This window comes from Amblyomma americanum, chromosome 10 (genome assembly GCF_052857255.1).
Source record: "Amblyomma americanum isolate KBUSLIRL-KWMA chromosome 10, ASM5285725v1, whole genome shotgun sequence".
Taxonomy (NCBI): Eukaryota; Metazoa; Arthropoda; class Arachnida; order Ixodida; family Ixodidae; genus Amblyomma; species Amblyomma americanum.
In genome coordinates this window covers 37,165,185-37,186,337 of record NC_135506.1, presented here as the reverse complement: position 1 = coordinate 37,186,337, position 21,153 = coordinate 37,165,185, and the positions used below count along the sequence as shown (strand labels likewise).

At 46.7% G+C, this 21,153-nt stretch overlaps 1 protein-coding gene across 1 annotated transcript; it reads left to right on the top strand.

The window, feature by feature from the left end:
• The first annotated feature begins 14,584 nt into the window (after positions 1-14,584).
• On the top strand, positions 14,585-20,494 carry LOC144108207 (uncharacterized). Its single transcript, XM_077641486.1, has 4 exons — positions 14,585-14,825; positions 17,098-17,307; positions 18,352-18,472; positions 19,991-20,494. The coding sequence occupies exons 1-4, from the start codon at positions 14,585-14,587 to the stop codon at positions 20,478-20,480; spliced, it is 1,062 nt and encodes a 353-aa protein (XP_077497612.1). The 3' UTR covers positions 20,481-20,494.
• Positions 20,495-21,153: the final 659 nt, after the last annotated feature.

Here is a 21,153-nt window from a genome sequence, read left to right as displayed (position 1 = left end):
TGTCAACCTAGCTGACACCTGCAAAATATTGAAAAACGAGGCTAGTTAGCTCGCTAAGAATACAATTTTCGCCTAACGTTTCAAGAAATTCAACAAATTAAATTCGTTGAAAACTTTCCAGATTCACCATTATGTCACCCAGCGTGAACGTGGTCAAGCTGAAATTCACCGGTGACCGGGGCTCCTCTAATGATACCAAGATTGTGAAGCACACCATCGGGGAAGGCGTACCCCAAGGTATCACAGGCAGCCCTGTGCTACAATATAGTGGCCAAGCACACTCGTCAGCTGAAGGCGAGGTCGTTGACTACCACTGTTCGGGACCTAACAGCCGAAAGTCCGGAGGCTCCTTTCCTTCCGGTCACGCCTCCGTAACGGGCTTCGTGTCGGCGTTCCTGTTCACCCATGGTGTCCACAGGCTGTGGAGCTTCCAGAGTCCGCTCCAAGCCATTGCGCTTGGCACCGTGCTCATTCAATGCGCACTGTTGTTCTGCGCGCAGCGTGTCGTCTACTATCACCACCACATAATCGACGTAATGGCCGGATTTGCCCTCGGCGCTCCAGGAGGGGTAGTCTCCGCCTTGTGGCCCAACACGGATGGTTCATGCAATATATAAAACCTTACTAGCTCTAAAAAGACTTAAATGCGCTAACGTTCGTAACAGAGATAGTCCAAGCGTGCTTTCTTTTGCTTTTGTTCACAGCGTGCCGATTGCGATCGACCAAAGAAAGACTTCTGCTATCATAGCCGAGTTTTTGTTAGTAGAATTAATAAGCAATTCAGTCTTTTACATTCAAAAAAACTAACAGCTATCAAATTTGAATTTCTTGTTTGATTAATAGCACCTTTTCACTTCCGGCAGTTGCATTATAACCATATTCAACCATTTTTGCGCTCCAATGGGCGTTGTGAAACGTGGTCAACCTTGTTTTAGGCATTTTTCAGCTCAACTGTCCTTGTCGAGACTCCACTTCGAGCGACATTCGTGATAATCCTTGAGGTAACTGTGAAAGAGAGAGGAGGAAGAGGAAGGTGATAGATGATAGATGACAGAAAGCCGCTTCTGAACCCTTCTTCCGTCTTTCCGGAGTGTCAGTCGGTTACACACAGCCAGGAGGTGACTACGAGCACAAGCGTGCTCTCTTGTCACTCTGCCTCCTCCCGGTACCACTTGGCGGTTCAGACGCTTTGCCGACGATTGCAAACACACATTGCCCGGATCCCTTCGTCATAGCAGCTAGTGTGGTACGACTTGCCAGCTATTCGTGGAGAGGAAACAGCGAGGCAGCCGGCCCGAGTACAAGTGCTGTCTCTGCAGTGGCAGCTCTATGCAATAGCCTTGAAACAATAGCCTCCTGAAGAATCATAGGAGAACAGCGAGACGAAAGACGTGTGTAAGCCAGGAGTTTTGTCTGCACTACATGTGTGCGCATATATATTTCAGTGCCTGCCTATCGGAAAGCGTCTTTCTACATCTGCCACTAATTTTGCATCGTGGAGTATTGTAATCGTCCTGTGAGTATTTCGTCCTTTTGTGAATACGGTCAAGGAAAAATGATCTCATCTGGGTCTTCATGTTTTCGAGAGACATGTTGACTCTTCATTGCATATATATTCGTTATTATAACACGACTACTTACAGTAGTTAGTATATCGATATGTCGGACAACTTGTGGCAGTAGGGTTCGATTCACAGCAGTCTTCTGTTTGAAAAGTAAACATTTTGACAGATTTGCCTGTCTGGTTGGGTTTGAAGACTTATAATAAACTGCACATCTTTAAGTATGGAGAGGAGGAGGGGGTGGAAGAACAGAAAGCTGTGATGTGAAAAACATGGGGTAGGGGGAGGGGTTAAGTCTGTTAGCCACGTTGTCCTACTGCGGGGGGGGGGGGGGGCGGTTTATGGCGACTTTTTTTTTGTTGAGTTGAAGAGTGAAGTATTTGGACATATACTGGGGCACAGGCTTCCTTTTGTGCGGTTGAACTTGTTCGGGTGGTTTGGATGTGCCAAGATTCCAGGAGCCCTTTGTGCTAATTCGTTTCGGTTCCGAGGATGCGGGTTTCTTCGAAGTTGATTCTATGGTCTAAGTCATCGGAATGTTCGGCTACAGGATTGCGCGCTCTTGCGAAGTTGCGGACGTCGTTTTTATGTTGCCGAATTCTTTCTTTCAGATTTTTAGTTTCGCCAATGTAGCCTGCGTCGCAGTCGGCGCAAGGAATTTTGTAGACTATGCCTAGGGCTCTTTCTCTCCGCGGCTGGTCTTTGGGAACAGGTAGGCAAAGCGCAACAGTGTTTGTGGGCTTGCGCGCAACCTGGAGACCCGCTTTTTTCAGGAAAGTGACGTATTTTGGTGGCGCCGTTAGAATTTTAAAGCGTTGATTTCTTGGCGCATGTCGTGTTTTTGACGTCGAATGGTTTTTTGAATAAAGTTTTTTGGGTAGCCGTTCATGATGAGTTCTCTGAAAAAAAAAAAGAACAGCGCACGATATTCAAAGAACTCATCATGAACGACTACCGAAAAAACTTTGTTCAAAAAATCATTCGGCGTCAAAAACACAACACGCGCCAAGGAATGAACGCACAAAGACCAACGCCGCCACCAAAATACGTTCCTTTATATTATGTCAAAGGAGACAGCGATACCATCGCCCGGTTCCCGAAAAAAGGGGGCCTCCAGGTTGCGCAGAAACCCACAAACACTGTTGCGCTTTGCCTACGTGTTCCCAAAGACCGGCCGCGGAGAGAAAGAGCCCAAGGCCTGGTCTAAAAAACTCCTCGCGCCGACTGCAACACAGTCTACACTGGTGAAAGCAAAAATCTCAAAGAAAAAATTCGGCAACATAAAAACGACGTCCGCAACTTCGCAAGAGAGCGCAATCCTGTAGCCAAACATTTCGAGGACACACACCATAGAAGCAACTTCGAAGAAACCTGCATCCTCGGAACTGAAACAAATGACCACAAAAGGCTCCTTCTGGGATCCTGGCACATCCAAACCACCCCGAACTTCAACCACACAAAAGGAAACCTGCCCCCGGTATATGCCCGGGGACTTCGCTCTTCAACTCAACGAAAAAAAGCCGCCATTGACCGCCTCTACGCAGTGCGACAACGTGACTAGCAGCCTTAACCCTCTTTTCTTCCCCTCCCCCGTGCATTTCGCATCACAGCTTTTGTTCCTTCGACCCCCTCCTCCCTTCCATACTTAAAGACGCTAGCTGCTGCCCTCAGTCACCCCTGATAAAGGAGCCGAGGCGGCTTCAAAACTTTGGGTTAAAATTAATGTTTTTGGTTAGAGATGTGCAGTTTATCATATGCCTTCTGTTTGGGCACTTCCGTATCTTAGTTAAAGTCAACTTCCTAATTACTTACTACGCTATTCGTAATCTACACCGCAAAGCTAGATTGTTGTGCATGCTCCGGTTTATGTATTCTGTTCATGTAGCCATAGGAGGCCCTATTTGCAGTCTCGACTTTTGGGCCTCCTGATGTATATACCCCATAAACCATGTACTGTAAATACGAAATAAACTTGATTTGAAAGGTGTCGCCAGGAGGCTGTCATACAAAGAATGCTGTTTATAGTAGTCAATTTTTAAAGCTGAAATCGCTGAAGTGAACGCCCCCAATACAATTTCAGGTCAACAGATGTGATCAAGAGTGTCCCTAAATAATGAATTTCCTCGAATGCTGCAGTAAAATACACGTGTGGTGCGTAGGGTCTACAGAAATTTGGGAATTGCCTAAATAGAGGTTTTCTCTCTCCCTCAGACTGACGACCTTTTTAACCTAGTGAACCCTGGCGAGTACTGCGCAGAGTTGCAACGCCTAGTCTCCAGTAACTTTTTTATTTTACTCATAATGAATACGTGAAAATAATTACATATATTTTAAGTGGCGAGCTTTCTTTTATTCTGCGGTCTTTATATTAAAGCAGGAAACAAAAACAACGTAAATGGTACCTTGGTGAAATCTTATAGCTGTCGATCGTTTTAGTAAATCTAAATCTTTCAGGTTAAACATTATTTTTCACATACTGTTTTTTCCTACGTGATTCAAAACGAAATCAGGCTAGCCAAAGCAATATGTGGCCAGTGTACTTTTACATCGCTTAGTTTGAACCATCACAACCATCTGATCAGCGAGTAGTGACATTGCCATGAAGGAAGAAGTGCTTCAGTGCGAATCATTGGTTTAGGCCTCGCTTCTCTGCATATCTTGCTAAGAAAAGGAAACGCTGGTTTTGGAAAGCTGTCAACACTCTTCAAAACTGCCACAAGGTGCGTATATCACATCGCCGCTCAGTGCTGTCCTCGCATTCATTTTCTCTAGCAGGGTAGTCAATGGTTTGCACTAGCAATAGTCCGGACGCCATATCGGTTGCCGGAGAGCAGAGTGAAACCTTCTTCGTTCCCGTAATTCGCTCATAGCTACATCTCGTGCGAACACTTCGTGGAAGTACGCCATTCTGGCGTACCTGACGAGAGACAGCTACCTGTGGGTAAAATGCTCTCATGGTCGGCTTCTGCGCCGGCGTAAAACTTTTTACTTTTTTCATATCATTGGTGGGCCCTGAAGTTTTCACTACCGTGGACGCTGTTGTCATGATTACGGAATATCTAGGCGTAATCGTTTGTCAGCTTTACTTGTCCAAAGTCATATGCAAATGAATAAGGAATTGGTGAATGCTCCTCAAGGAGGCCTTGGAGTCAATGACGTCGACTGACTCTCATGGCGTCGTGCTTAATCCTGTTGCACCCGCTAGAGTCGCACCGTGGCTGCGTTCTGGTGCAAGGAGATTAACGGTGGTTTAAGTGGATTAACAGCGACGTCACGGCATCCCGTCGACGCCATTCCCTGAAGGGTCTCCTTAAAGCGGCATTCACTGCTTCGTTCCTCAGTTCCATCCGACTGAAGGGCTACTAATTGCACATGTCCTTTGAGTTGGAAACAAATCTATGCGGTTGTTGACGCCATTTCCAGAACTACTGGCGTTAAATTCCTTGAAGTAACTTATTCTTTGACATATACTTTGGCAGCCCTTTTAGTGACCTTGAGGGCCCTTCTTTAGGCTTTCATTTATTATGCCTTGTGCACCTTTTGTAACTTGCTTATTCTTATATTCGCTGCTTAGACAGTGTATTTAATGGTATTTGTATACCTGAAAAGTCTTAATGATTTCATACTTCAGTTCTTTGAAATGTCCGGTAAGACTACGGATCATTCTGGCATACCTTTGGCTGCGTTCGTAACCGTCCGTGAGATGCGTCCAATGATTGCCTTGATTTTGCCGTTCCCCTGAGACAGTAATAGACTAATGTATGTGAGGAAGAAGAGCCAAGTGTGCTGAATTTCCATTACCTCCACCGTTGGCGGCGTCTCTTTGTGACGGCTGACGCCTTCGTCCTGCTAATCAACACTAGGCAAGAAACAATGGCTCATCATCAATAACCTGAGTGAGCGAAGTGAGTGAAGCGCTCACTCTGCTATTTCTGGGGAATCATTATAAAGAATTTTTCATTACAGTGCTGCACTGCATAAACATATCAGGGCTGATGTGTAGCAATTACACATTTTTTATGAAATGCAGCGAAACTCACATCGACAGCTCTGGCTACTACCTTACCAGGCTTGAAGCGCTTAGCACTTGGCAAAGAGGTTAGTGTCAGACTGCTTTTCTAAACATGCATTATTCGCCGGATGCATGCTGGGCGTAGAAAAGTACAGTGGGATGTTTTTCAAAATTAGGAAGAATTTTCCTAACGCATACGAAAGTTCATTTTTACGTGCGTGAAGACTATATTGCATTGGCGCCATTTTTACCGTTTTTGACAGCTCTGTCTCCAAATGTAGTGGCGTTTCGTAAGAGCAAAAGGAGAAAAGTTTTTGACCGTGACATATTAAGGAAAGATATATTCGTCCTAGTACATGACCACGCACTATCTACCGGAATTTAATGACGTGAGATCAGAGCATTTAGCCCAGGTACACTTTTGTTGGGTTCAGTGCATAATAGCGTGCATAAACTTTACACGCTATTCCGTTCCATTAGAAATGAAGAAAAACTGCATAGGAACGTGCAGTAGTGCCCACCACACGCATTCGCATACCACAGCGCGCAAAAGCTGAAAAATGTTGGAGGGCTCATTGAATTTTGTCTGCACCTTTACATACTTTAATCTGCCGTGTTGATTGTTGTTGTACTTTTTTCTCATTCCTTGGGAAAATAGACGCCCTCCCAGTCCTCTGAGCAGCAGAGTAGTTGTTTTTCCTCAAGGCTTCTTTTAATCCGCGTCAAGTAATTGTCTGTTTTTGCGCTTGTTGCACAAAGGTGCCCGAATGTTCAATTTGCTAGAGGAAGGAAATATTTAAATTGTGGACGTCATAGTTTATAATTGTTCGTAATATATTGTCACGCCGAGGAGTTTGAGGAAGGAGAGGAGAGAGGCGCGCGCGGACTCATCTGGGCTCTGGGCAGTCGGCGTCGTCCAGCTTTCATTCGTAAAGCTCTCACCTATACTCAATTCATTTCATCCGCTACATTTGACGCTAGGTGCTGAGTACACACGTCCTGAATTCGCCAGTGAGCAGGTTTGCCACCTTTCTCGCCTCAAAACTTCCTCCCAATGCCTACCACGCAGGCGGCGAGGAGTCCGATACAGTGATCTGACGAAGAGACGGCCTTGCTCCATCAGCGAGAGCCGCGTACATTCCACGGAAGACCGAAGAGGATGTTGAAGAATATCTTCGACATTATGAGAGGTGCAGCAAGTGCAACAGTTGGGACTCTATACCGCCCGCCTGCACAACGTCGTTATCTTCCTTGCTGGCACGGCTCTGGCTTGGTTTGACAACCACGAGGAACTTCTTACGACCTGGAGCCGATTCGTTGAAGAAATTAGCAAATCCTTCGGAGATACCCTTGCGAAGAAGGAACGTGCTGAGCAGCAACTTTCCCACAGAGCCCAGCTCCCCGGTGAAACATGCACGCGGTACATCGGGGAAGTCTTGACACTTTGTCACATTGTCAACCGGCAGATTCTAGAAGATGACAAGGTAGGGCACCTTCTCAAGGGGGTTGCTGAGGAGGTGTATCACTTCCTTATTTCACGCTACACCCTTGCTACGGCTGCAGACGTCATAAAGCAGTGTTGTGCATTTTAGGCGCTTAAAGCACGCCGGATAGCGCCCAAATTCGGCCACCTTTCCAAAGTGACAACCGTAACCAGGGTCGACATCCCTGTGCCAGAAGACATCGCTTCTATAGTCAGGAGGATCGTACGCCAGGAGTTGGCTGCTCAGCGTCAACGTACAAATTTTGATCTCTGCTACCAATAGACATCGAGGTCCCTGCCATCATGAGAACAGCGCACGCCATGGACTGCACCAAATAACAACGAACCATGTTACAACTCCGGTTCCGAGTGGACCCGGGAATCGACGTCGCACCCTTATTTCGAGCAGCGTCCGTCCCATCCTGATGAAGTGCCTCGTGGTGCGCCTCGTCGCGCGTCTGTCGCCTTTCCTCAACCTCCCTGGGATCCTCAAATGAGCTCTAAGAGCCACCAGCCGCCCATATGTTACGGCTGTGGGTGCAGCGGACACATCTCTCGCTTTTGCCCGCGTCGTCAACTTTCTCGACCCCCTGCAAAACGCGCACAACGCTTCAGGAATGACGCCCAGTGGAAGCAGCTGCCCGCTACCTTCTATCGGACTCCTCCTCCCCACCGAGGTGCATGCAATGACTCCCCTGTCTCCGATCGCAGTATCACTCCGCCGCCGCAGCGACAAGGCCGTTCATCATCCCCACTTCGCCGCTTCGTTTCTCCACTACTGGGAAACTAGGTGGTGCGTTCGATGGAGGTAAGGTCGCCGGACGGTCAATTTCTCGAATACTTCTGTCCATCATCATATTAAAGAGCAAAAAGTGCCAGTGTGTGTTGATAATGTTGAAACGGATGCTTTTTTTGGTTGATACTGGTGCTGCTGTGTCAGTTATGAGCCTTTCATTTAGAACCGCCTTGGACACAAAGTTATGTTTCTGTGGGACAGAACCGGTGCGTTTTGTGGAGTTGGGGGTGAAACTTTAGTTCCGTTTGGCCTGTGCTCAGCTTCAGTTGTGCTTGGTGACGAGCGCTACAGAACAGAATTCGTTGTGTTAAGACGTGGAACACATGACGTTATCTTGGGGGTTGACGGAATATTTGCTGCTGCCTGCGATGACGGCATCATTTGTACCCGTGAAATCATCCGAACATTTCGTGGGAATACACTGAATAGTCGTCGAGCCAGATGTTTCGAACGGGGCGAAAAAGCAGTGGGTGGTCGTGCACACCTCTGGATCGTGAATGTGTCCGAAGAGCCTGTTATAAAAGCAGGAATTATAAAAGAAATGCTTGATGAGACTATGGAAGGCCTTGATGACCAGAGAGATAAAGAAGAAGAGGCCTTGGAGGTAGTTTACAAGGTATTGTGGGAGCTGACTGCTGGCTCCATGGACTTCATGATGCATCTGCTCGTGTGGCGTTCGGCATTGCGCTTACAAGAATATACCTTTGCTGTCTCGCACAAAAGTGGCCACCATCACGCTGCTACAGACTGCTTGTGACGCCACCCATTGCCGGTCTCAGTCAACGATGAAGACTGTTTCGAAGGGTGTTTTGCCTCGATCGCGCCGACTTTCCCCAGTATGGCGACCTTTCGGCGAGAGCAACGTAGCGACCACTCACTGCAGTTCTTACTGAAGCGGCATAAGGCAGAAATGATTCAACGCCATTTACTGTCGAAGATGGCATTTTGTTACAAAAGAACTAATCCGTCGATGGTGCTGCTTTGCTTTTGGTCGATCCAAAAGTTTCTGCGGGCAAGTTTTGCACGCTATGCACGATGACATCACATCTGGACACCTAGGCTTCTCTCGCATTCTGCACCGAATTCGCCAGTGTTTTTATTGGGCCGCCAGTTTATAAGACTACAAAGCAGTTCGTCGAAACAAGTGAACAATGTCAACGATTTAGAGCACGAACCACCACGCCACCACGCCGGTCTGTCCTTTGAAACCCGTCAAATCAACCACTTCTCTTTTTGAAAAGGTTGGAATTGACCTACTTGTTCTTTTCCCAGTCTTTAGAGGGATGCCGCTGGGTGATTGTGTGTGTAGACAATCTCACCAGATACATGGAGACCGCTGCTCTCGTTACCTCAAAGGCTGGTAATGTTTCAACGTTTCCCCTACACACTATTATTCTTCGCCATGGCGCACTCCGTGTAATAATAAGTGATCGTGGAAGGCAATTTACTGCTGATGCCGTGGAAGAAATGCCCCGAATTTGTGGATCGGACTACCGACACTCCACACCTTACCACTCGCCTACCAACGGTATTACCGAGCGCACCAAGCGTACTCTCACAACCATGTTGTCTATGTACGTATCATCTGATCATCGCAACTGGGACTCAGTGCTACCCTATGTGACGTACCCCTATAACACGGCCAATCACAAGGTCACCGGGCATTCTCCATTCTATTTGCTCTATGCCAGAACTCCCCGCGTTTTTCTCGATACCATCTTCCCGTTTTCCCCCAACGTAAACGTGACCGTTGGCCAGATACCATGCCGTGTCCAAGAAGCCCGTCGTATGGCCCGCTTACGTACCCTGGCCTCACAACGCCGTTCGAAAGAATATTACGACCTGCGTCATTGTCCGGTGCCTTACTCTCCCGGAGACTGTCTGGCTTTGGACGCCAATCCGCAAGCGAGGATTGTATGAGAAGTTCCTGCACGAGTACGATGGCCCCTTCGTTGTGTTGGACCAACATAATGACGTGAATTACGTCGTCGCCAAGGTGACGACGGATAAGCGCTGTTCCCGCAAGACACAAGTTGTCCATGTGGCTCGCTTGAAGCGCTGCCATCGTCGATATACCTAATTTTCTCCGGGACAAGAATCATCTGCCCTCGGGGCAATTGTTACGCCGAGGACATTGAGGACGAAGAGTAGAGAGGCGCGCTAAGACTGTTCTCGGCTCTGGGCCGTCGGCAACCAGCTTACATTCGTAAAGCTCTCACCTGTACTATAGCCATTTCATCCGCTAAAATATCATGTTTTATAGACATCATGTTATTTCTAATTTATTTAATCCCTATTTATCCCTAATTTATTTAATTTATTTATTACCCAGTTGCCAGAATTCTATTTTATTATTCATGCGACGCGCTAAGCGCGTAAGCTATAGGATTGCTTTGCTGTTTTTTCTAATGGCAGTAATATGAATCAGAACTCAACATCATATCCTTAGGTCGCATTACTTCTGCTTCGGTCTATAAAAGCGAAATAAGGGCATGTGCCTGTTCATCCAGATGAATCACACTTTTTGCTCTAGCTGGAATCAACCCTGTGTTGCGCAGTACAGTACTGAAGCTCACTGCTCGACTACAGATGTCTGTCACCTTCACGAACCTGAACGCGTAAGTTTTCTGCCGCCCAATTCTGCTTGCTTTTCTCGAGCGGGTTCTTCTCTTCCTGTGCAGGTCATGCTTGATGCACGAGACACCGGAGGAGCGAGTGCTGGTCCAGAGAGTATAAAAGAGCCTGACAAGGTCAATGAAGGCCCTGGAGAACTTTTCAAAATCTTCATGGTAACTTTCTTCCCCGACTACTCCGCCAGAGGCGCTGTGTACGCCGTGGCTCTTGTCTTCGCCTTTGGGTACGCCATTGTCATCATCCAAGGTCAGTGCCAATTTAATGGGGCTATGCAGCACGGCGAAAGATTCGGTCAGCTTTCCAAATAGCATCCCGCCATAGTGTGCGCTGAACGTGCCCCTTTTAAAACATTAGAGAGAATGTTCTTGCAATCCTCCATTCTAGTGCATGCATGTTTTGTTGAATCAATCTAGTCTTGCTATAACTGGTTGATCTCTTTTAAAAGTAATTGGGAGGGCAAATGTAACACAGCAAAATAAATAAAAAGGATAAAGTTCAAGTTTGGATAGTGTGCACAAGGAGGCAAAAATCTACTTGACTGGATATTGTGTGACCACGATGATTCTGCTAGTATATCTAACCAGCGTTATCGCATCATCCAAGAGGAACACCTGTACAGAGCTTACATTAAAGTTCTCATAGAGGGGTAACATATTATTCGACGAGCATAATAGCCAATATTAAGTGTTAAATGGATCACGGGAAATTGCCTTTCACTTCCGCAATATTAGTTTTGCAGCGTCTGTGCCCTTCCTCCGAGCGCTACTTACATTATAGCGCACCATTTTCTCTCAAACTCCACTGCGTGGCGCCACGGTGCAGCTGCTAAATCACATGCTCTGCACTCGGCTGCCATCCCACTTGCAACTGCCCGCGGCAGTTGTGGATCCGCCATTACCGTTTTTCATGCCGAATTTTTCGTCGTGGTTCTTACCCCACTAGCCCTTCATATTACATCGATCTGCCGTGTACAAAACGTCATTACACCGCAGCGGCAGCGCTCCGATTAAGGCAAAACACAACATGCCCGTGTACTGTCCGATGTCAGTGCACAGTAAAGAAACAGATTGGGTTCAAGTTCACAACTACGGCGCTTCTTGCACTGCATGAGCAGTACAGGATGTTTCACCTACTGTCAGCAATTTTTTAAAGCATGCTTCTTGATATTCAAGACCGAATTTTTCTGCATAGTATGCTTAGCGAGGCAGTGCATCAGAATACAGCTAAGACGTGCTATGCTAGCTGGCAGGCTGGTTAACTAATATTCTATAGCTTACTTTTTAATTGCTATGTTAGCTTCCTTATTCACTGTCAGGCTTGATGCCCGCCGCAAGTAATGTCTATCTCCGGTTTTCGCTTTTCCTAACTGTCGCTTCAACGCTGCAGAGCAATTAACTTTGAGGACGCACACGGCTGCAAGCGAAACAGCCCACGCAGAGGGAGTGCCAGCTACGCCTGGTGCAAACGCACGTGACAGATCGGGGCGAATCTCATGTGCATCGTTTGCAGTGCCCGATGGGAGAGGCGAGCAAGCACAGTGCACCTAACAGGCACGCCCGTCTGTGACACGCACTCCTAGGAGTGGCTAGCGCTTTTGCTGGTCGCGCGATGTTGATTTTGGTCGTGTGCCTCCAAAAATAGCATACGCTAAAGCGGCAACGAGAATGTAATTTTTTAGCTTGTAATAACTACAATGGATACAACTTACGGTCGGCAACAAGCCTCTCAGTATATAAGAAAGCCGCGTTAATTGTTAAAAATTTTAACAATGAATATAAATTTAATCAAGCTGCTACTGAGCACATCTTAGCCGTATTCGGAAGCACTACACCGCTTACAGTGCTATGCCATGAAAGTCTTCCTAAAACTCCAAAAGCCTGTTTGTAAATGTTGCTGACCGCCTCAGGCAGAACATCCTGTGTAGGGCGCTTCCCACAAGAATGCCGTGGTACCTGCAGGCGTGCGTGTGTTCTGTTTGTGGCTGGTTCGTGTGTGTGCGTGTGTGTGCGGGAGCGCGAGCACTGGTGTCTGCGCCCGTGGGTATCGACCGCTAAAAATGCATCTGGCATAACTCAGGTTCCTCAGGCTCCGCCCACGAAAGCCGATGCAGCCGCGAAGCCAATAAGCGGCGCCAAAATCTACTAAAGACGCAATGCGCAGGAGATCAATGAGAAACGAAATGTACAACCAATAACTGCTCCCGCGGATTGGTTGCAAGTTGTTACAGATCCTATGTTTGCCCGTGCATTTTTTTTTCTTGATTGCTTTCTTTCCCTCTATTTTCCCTTCCCCCACGCCGCGTTTTAGTTCCTGACACAAAAGTAAACAGTTACTGAGCGCTTCTGTTCCTCATAACGAATTATACCAGTATTACTGTGGAGTGCGCCATTAGGAGCCATGCGTTTAGGATGACATTCCAGTAAGTTCCCTCTGTTAACAACGATAATTAAGGAAGGGTTCTCTGGTGGCACCGCAGAGTGATTCTTGAAAATTTGGGGATAGACTCAAGACAGTAGTGTGAAACGTGAAGGGCAAACACTTTGTGATAAAATATTCGATTAGGATCTGCATCGGTTGTCAGTTTTCTGCTGCGATGATAGCAGCTGTGATATGATAGTCAGTCTTTGCATGTGATGCGTGTGTGGTTATCACAGTTCTTTAGGGTACTGCCTCATTGAACATTGTGGTCGTGTGTATGAGAAATATGAACATTCGCACTAGCTGCAAGGTATCTAGCTGATATCTCCGTGTTATGTATTGCTTAGTAACAAATTTTCTACATGGCATCTTTTCGTGTAGACTTTCATTGTGGGAACATGAGCAATTTGAACGTGGTAGCTCTCAAAGACTGACATCGCAAGCCATAGTCTTCCTCGTATTTCAAGGGAGCTCGTTACTAAATTAAAAACAGGCTTTTTAGGGTAAAGAGAATCTGCAGCAGCACTGCAATACGAGTGTTGGCGGGCGTCAAAAAACAGGCCAGTCACGTAGTGTAGTAAAGAGATAAACTAAATTCTCAAGATGAACTTAACTATCAGGGATTGGAGCCCTATTGCAATTAAATGCTTGTAGCCGACCGTTGAAAATGGCGACATCAGTTTATAAAATTTCGAAAACGCCAATAACCTCGCCTCTGTGGCTCAACTAATCTAGGCTATTTCTTGTGCCATTAGGAAACCGCCCCTCTTCGGAATGACTCAAAGCGAAGTCAATAAATTCGTTCCCCTCCGTGACCCACGTATCACGCGAAAGGCTATGCCCCTCCCGGGCTACGGTGGTCCTCCCTCCTCACCACTTTGCTGCTGTTCTTTACCTCAAAAACCTTAATTTTTAGAATAGTAGCGAACTTTCCTGAAGCACCTGGTATATAAATGCAAACTTCACGTGTGAAAACATTAGTTTGTCTGCTTGTTTGTTTTTGCTCTGGTGTTTAACGTGTCCAAGCGAGTCAGGCTGTGAGGGACGCAGCAGTGGAGGGCTCCGAATAATTTCGACCACCTACGTTTCTTTAACGTGCACTGACATCGCACAGTACACGGGTCCCTAGCATTTCGAATCCATCTAGATGCGACCGCAGCGGTCTGTTTCATAATTATGTTCTGGTTATATGCGTCAATCAGAATGAAATATTTGGCTTTTATTTATCACAAGAGACGCCATATACTTGCGCCAGATATCGGGTACTGAAAGGAACTCTTACAAAAATTTATTTAGACATTTTGTAGACTGTCCATAGACTTTTGTCGAGAAACTCTATATCATATCAATAGACAAACCCTAGAAACAAACTAAAGGCAATAGACATCCCATAGACAGTCTATAGGCAATCTGTAGATTTATGGCCATACATGTTTACACACTTTTGCCAATATACAGTGTATAGACTATTAATAGACAAAAAGAAATATGTATGGGAAGGCAATAGGGGCTATAAGAAGTCTATGGACTGTCTATAAACTTGTTTAGCTATAGACTACTAACAGGCAAAAAAATATCTATGGGAAGGCAATAAAGCGATAACCGGTTCATGCATGAGAGCTAAAAATTTTTGACGTGCTGAACCTCAAGTTGATAGCCGCCGTATGTTCTCTCTCTCAATGAATGCAGGAGGACGACGCAATACTCCCTCTTCTCCTTTCCGCTGCGACGATCCGGCCCTTCGGGTGCCGCTCGAGAGGGACACGTTGCCGACGAAGCCTTTTCTGGCGTTTGCGGGCGCGTCAGGAGCCGCCTTTGTTCTGCCTCTCCTGTTTCGCAGACCAGGCCTGAAACCTGCGGAGGCCTCGTACTGGGCGGCTCGGCGCCTGCGCCGATTCTACGTGGGCGCCATCCTTCTCGGTGATGTCCAACAGTTCACTCTATGTCTGTAAAGAAATAGAAGAGAATGGTTGCCGCAAACATCATCCAAATTTTATTGCACGACACACACACATACACACACACGCACATGCACACACACACACACGCACGCACACACACACACACACACGCACGCACACAAACACACACACACACACACACACACACACACACACGCGCGCACACGCACACACGCACGCACACACGCACACGCACGCACACGCACGCACACACACGCACACACACAAACGCACACACACACGCACGCACACACACACGCACGCACGCACGCACGCAAGCGCGCGCACACACACACACACGCACACACACGCACGCACACACACACACGCACACGCACGCACAAACACACACACACGCACACGCACGCACACACGCACACACACACACGCACGCACGCACGCACGCACACACACACACACACACACGCACACACACACATATATATATGCAGTACGTAGTGTGTGCGCAGAGCGCTTGTGGGCGGGCCACAGCAGTCACATCAATGCGTGGTCAATACAAAACGCTTAAAGTACACAACTGTCATTCACTGCAAAAAGAAGAACGGAAACAGTGAAACAAAGGCGATAAATTGCATATAGTTCAGGTGCATATAGATTGGGCTTCAAAAGTCAAATTCTAAGGAAAGCACTTATTTTCGTTGCTCTTATGTCACGTATTTATAAGTACGCCTGCGCCTATTGTAGTTATTGCGTGAAGCTGAAAAAATATCGAGCCTGGTGTTTCTGCGACACGCCAGAGTAAGGGTTTTGCCAAATTCGCCGAAGTTGTGAAGGTATTGTGGCGCACAAGAAAACAACGAACTCTGCACTGGATCGAGCGGGAGTGGGAGCGCGAAGTCGTCAGGGCCATTGAAATAACACCATCACCATCCTTCATGTTCCTTCTTCATCGGCTTGTTGTCACGTAACAATATATACAAATGTCACGTGACCTGGATATAAAGGGTATCTCGAAACTACATGAAAGGATAAATGGAAAAACATAAACATGCTTTGCTGAAAAAGAACCAAGGAAAAGATTGTAGCCTGCTTTAAATGAGGAAGAAGACTTCGAGCATTGAAGCGGCCATCAATGCCTATCCTCCAGCTTTTAAAGCGGTGGGCCCTTCTAGCAGTAAGCACTAACCCATTTAAAGCTAGTTGTGCGTACTATTCAGTGTAGTACTTGTGGCATTAGCGATCACCTTCAGCCTCGTTTTAGAAACGAGTAAGGTAAATTCACATTTTGGCTTGACCTTCAAGTTCGACGCGTTTAACATCTGTGCGTCAAACTAAAGTCTCTTATGAGTGCAATCAATGCGACATGATCCTACCTTAGTAAGTCGCCCATCTAAAAGCTAGTAACTTAATTTTCAAAGCTCTTCTAATTATTAGAAAATGACAGAACAGGCGAGAAGCTCGACTGGAAAGCATCGCTTCCTTGCGAACTCGATTCCTTTAAGACCTTGTGTGTTTCTCGTTGGCCGCACTGACTTCCCTACCGTCCCGCCGCCTGCCGAGGTATTGCTCCATCCGTGAGTAGTGCAGTGACGCGGATTCAACAATCTCATGATTCGGATCAGAATGCCTCCAGATCGCCGAGAATCGAGTTTTGGAACCCAAGTGCAGAGTGCGTTTCCGCAGCAGAGCAGTTTTTACGACATTTTAGCTCCTCACCAGCGTCGCTCCACCCGTTTCTTTTCCCTTAGCACGACATCAGATCTCCTCTCCTTAACCATACAAGGAACTGTCAAAGTCTTCGTCGCTATCGCCCCGTAGTTGCGCTGCGCATTCTTAAACGAGCGGAAAGAAGTAGACATCGCCTAACCGTGAGGTAGCCGGCGGTTACACCAATACGCACCCAGTTGGCAGTGGTATGATACGCCAACACTTGTGTGATTTCCCGACCTTTTGTGCGCCATACACGATTATAGAGAATGCTCCTGTACATCAGCGCGCTCTAGTGCGAAAACATGACAGGCATCAGCCAAAGTGTTTGTATTGATTGGGACTCTGAGCAGCAGTCATTAGCTCGCCCCGGCCTCTAAACGCTACTCGACATATAAATTCGACACCTGTATTGTGCGTGTCATTAGATAAAATCAGGAATCAGAAATGGTTCTTCGAAAGCATAACTGAGCAAAATCACAGCGCCAACTTTTCCTGAGTGCTATGCATTATCCAGCTATAGGAATGCAGTGGTAACTGTATTATTCATTATTCATGTGCAGGTGATATGGTGTTTACCGTCCAAAGTGTGCTCAACGTCAAGAGGCCACACTTCATCGACTCGTGCCGGCCCGTGGTCTCTGCACCCAACGGCACAGAACTCCCCGCGTGCGTTGATAAGCGGCTGTCTCATGGAACTGAACGAGGCGCCGGCCAGTTACATCGAGGAACAGACTCGCTAGGACATGGCATAATTACAGAGGTTGCTGTAGGTGAGTGGTAAGAACCCTAAAGAATTAAATGGGGTCCACTTTAAGGGTACTGTATGTAGAATGACGGCTGTAGCTTGTAGTGATAAATATCAGCACAAACGATGGAATAATCGTCGTTTTCAAATACTTCAGGAAAAATAGTTTATCCTATGTAGTTAGTACATCTAAACGTTAGTTCTCTAATACAGTGAAGCCAAAACATTAACCCAGATACCCACGGAACTCGATTGACTAGCAACGCTACACCTTTCAACTATCCCTGCAAGACAGAGCAATACATAAGAAACGTTGTCCCTGCAATGATCATATTTCGGCTTGCCATAATTACTGTTCTGGCCCGAGTTAACGCACCCCTATGGGGGCACATGTATCAATGTACCGTTCCGCAACCTCTGCCGACCTGGACCCAATTCAGAAATAAACGATTAGTTTTGTTTCGGACGTGAGGCTTACAAGCCGCCGCGGTGGCTGAGTGGTTATGGCACTCGGCTGCTGGCCCGAAAGACGCGGGTTCGATCCCGGCCGCGACGGTCGAATATCGATGGAGGCGAAATTCTAGTGGCCCATGTAATGTGCGATGTCAGTGCACGCTAAAGAACCCCAGCCGGTCGAAATTTCCGGAGCCCTTCACTACGGTGTCTCTCATGGCCTGAGTCGCTTTAGGACGTTAAACCACCCATAAACCATAAACCAAACCGTATGTGAGGCTTACGTCTAAAAGCTCCCCGTTTACTATGAGACACCATTGTAGCGGAGGACTCCGGCTTCGCTTCCACCGCGCTTGCTTCCGTAATGTGCGCTGACTCACACAGAAATCGGATGTTTTGTATCTCTTCATGATCTGAATGCTGCCTTTTTATTCTTGATTTGATGGCAACATTGAACAGCACCGCCAATTTGCGCAGCCACTAAGCCGCCATAATAGGCGGTCCTTTAAATGGGAGAAGCAACAGGCTACATGTTTTGTCAAGAGTGTGGTGATTCCTCTGCACGCGACTGTCAGGGTGTCAACTGCGTTCATTCCAAAGAAACGAATTCTTCCAGAACCATCGACTGGCAGTGCTGCATCAGAGCCGGATAAAAGTGGAAACGTCATAAAGTGGCCAGACAACCATGCTCCTGGCCAGGATGACGTCACCACAGCTACGCAGCTCTCGTTGGACCGGTACGCTGCCGTACATCGTAATATAGGCTTTGTTGCGCAGAACTGAGACATTCGAAGCTAAACATTGTTTTAGAACAAGAAGAATAGCAACAATAAATGGCTGTTATTCGCTTCAAGCATGTAAGTAGAACGATGTTACACATAATTTTATCGTGCAGCTGCCCAAAAAAGATTCTCGATAATCCTGGGCTTACCGGCCTCTCTCTTAAAAAGCCTTATATGCTCAAGGCACCAGTCAAACTTAGCCAGACTGAGTCATACTTTGCCACATACTGTTTTGCTTTGCTAAACTCTTTTACATCAAGTGCTAGCCAGGTTCCCTTTTTTGCCCGACTTGATGCCCATTATTCACCTGCATATTGTTGTTTGCATTCTCTCCTGTCATCCTTCCCACAGGCTTCGTTCTTTGTTAAAACTTTCATAGCTTTAAGATTTCATCGCTTTTATCCGTCATTTTACACCGCCCCTGACGTTGACTGAGCTCACAGCTTGCCTCGAGACTACTTAATATGTGTGTTCATCTTTGGAATAAACATCGGTTGTAAGTCACCACCTGTGTTGTACGTTCCTCTCTTCGTCCCGTGTTTGCGCTGTTCCCTTTTAAGTCCTCCCGTTTCTTTTATGTTTTTTTGTTTTTCTGCACCTTTGCTTTTTCTTCTTTCCTTCCTCCTCTTCTGTTTCTTCCTATTATTTTCCTTATTCATCCATCCCTTTTTTTTCTGTTGCTCGCCATTGAGTTTCCTTATGTCTTCCTCATGGTGTCATCTTAACTTGTCTTCATCTCTTCTAGTTTCTTCTTTCCCTTTTCCATCTATTCTTTTCTCTTCTCTTATCAATATCCTTCATATTTTTGTCTTGGCGGAGGCTTTGTCTCCTTTGCACCTGCTGTTCTTTTCATTTTTATCTTCTTGTCTCTCCCTATTCTTTTTCTTATCTCTCTGTCTTGTTTTCGCTTGCTATTTGCTTGACATGCCTTCCATAGCAGAATTCCAAACTTTCCTTTTCGTAGAAAGACAGATCATTTTGCTTAACAAGAATAAATTATTGTGGAGTCCAGACATATGTTAATCGCTGCAATTTCATCACGAATAGCACCACGCTAGCAGTATTTCGCCTTTTGGAGCTTATTTGCTAAAGAACACAAAGAGGCACCGAGACACTGAAGAAACGCTTGCAGATTACTGAGTGTGTACTTGCCCTGTACAGATGTTTGCGCGAAAGTTTCCTGTCCAGCGCACCGTCTAGTCTTAAGCACTGTTTTGTTCTTGAGCAAGCCTAGCTGCCTGATACAATCCCTCCCCGGATTTTTACCACGTCTACAATCAATCTCCGAAGCATCCGAAAATTTATTTCTACAGTGCTGAAGCTTCTATTAACTTCAACACATTATGAATCTCAAGAATAGGTCAGGTTCCCGCTGTTTCATGTTGTGAACTGTGAGTTTGTCACGAATGCTTAAACGAGCGCACTAGTGAGCAGAAGGTATTATACCTTCCTCTACATAACGTGACTTTGCAGTGTTGCAGGTAGCCGCAATGTCACGGCCGCAGCGATATCGGAGCAAAGTGGTACTGCGAGGCGCAGCTTGAGTGGAGCACCTTTCTTGAGCAAGGCACCAGGCAGCGACGACGCAGAGAATCTCAGAGAGAGCAGCGACCTCTACTATGACATTATTGTCGAGGCAACGCATCACCTGGGCGACGTAGCGAACTACCGCTGCTCTGGCGCATCGAGCAAGAAGTCTGGCGGCTCCTTTCCTTCGGGGCACGCTTCCGTGGCGGGCTTCCATTCTTTTTTCCTGTTCATCCAATGGCACCAGACGTGGAGTGGCCTGGTCAGACCTCTTTCGACGGCGCTCTTGGGCGTGCTTTTCACCGCCTACTCCTTAATGGTGTGTGCGCAGCGAGTGGTGCAGCACCAGCACCACGTGATCGACGTTGTATGCGGCCTTTCAACCGGAGTTATAGTGGCGGCAGTTTTTGCGCTCTGGCCCTACGGAAACCGCTGACGCAAGAGACAAATGTTGCGACAAGTATAATTCGGGTCTTCAAGGCCTCGGCGCTGGGAGCAACACATTAGCATTCTTATTGTTTCTAACTGTGCGTATTAATGGTTCTTGCGTGCTCTGAGTGAACACATATTGTGTCCATTTTTGTGTGAATAGTCAAAAAGCCTGACGTCAAATAGCATTGATCAGCTTCTCAACGCTTGTTTCATTTTTCCCTTCTGTATTTCAATTCAGCATGACCACGGCCTTACGACTTTGTTCACATAAAGATTTACTGTGCCTTTATTTACTGATTTCACTTGTGTTTACTGCACCCACCTAGTTGAAAAAGTCGTGTAATTGCCCTTCCACAAAATTGCTTCTGGTGCCTGCAAGGTGCTGGCGCTGGCAAAGGCACGCAGAACGCTCCCAGATAACCAAACTGATCGGTGGTGGTGAAAACGGACTATTCAGCTGTCCTCGTATGTCTTTCCTTTCGTTGCTATAAAACGTCGCGCGGTTCGTTTTTAAAATGGCACACCCACTCGCCCCCCAAACATCACTCTTAAACCAGGCAAAATATCTTTCTCGTAAAAAAATTATGATTTAAATGCTGTCTTTTTAATAAGCTGGCAAGCAATGAAGTTTGGTTCTTGGCCCTGTATTGCAGCACTTAGGGCAAGGTAAGGCAATC

Excerpts from the sequence above, each read along its gene's own strand:
- LOC144108207 (XM_077641486.1), top strand. The coding sequence starts at position 14,585 with ATGAATGCAGGAGGACGACGCAATACTCCCTCTTCTCCTTTCCGCTGC. Across the intron at positions 14,826-17,097 it reads CGTGGGCGCCATCCTTCTCG|GTGATATGGTGTTTACCGTC; the intron begins GTGATGTCCAAC and ends ATTCATGTGCAG. Across the intron at positions 18,473-19,990 it reads ACGCAGCTCTCGTTGGACCG|TGTTGCAGGTAGCCGCAATG; the intron begins GTACGCTGCCGT and ends GTGACTTTGCAG.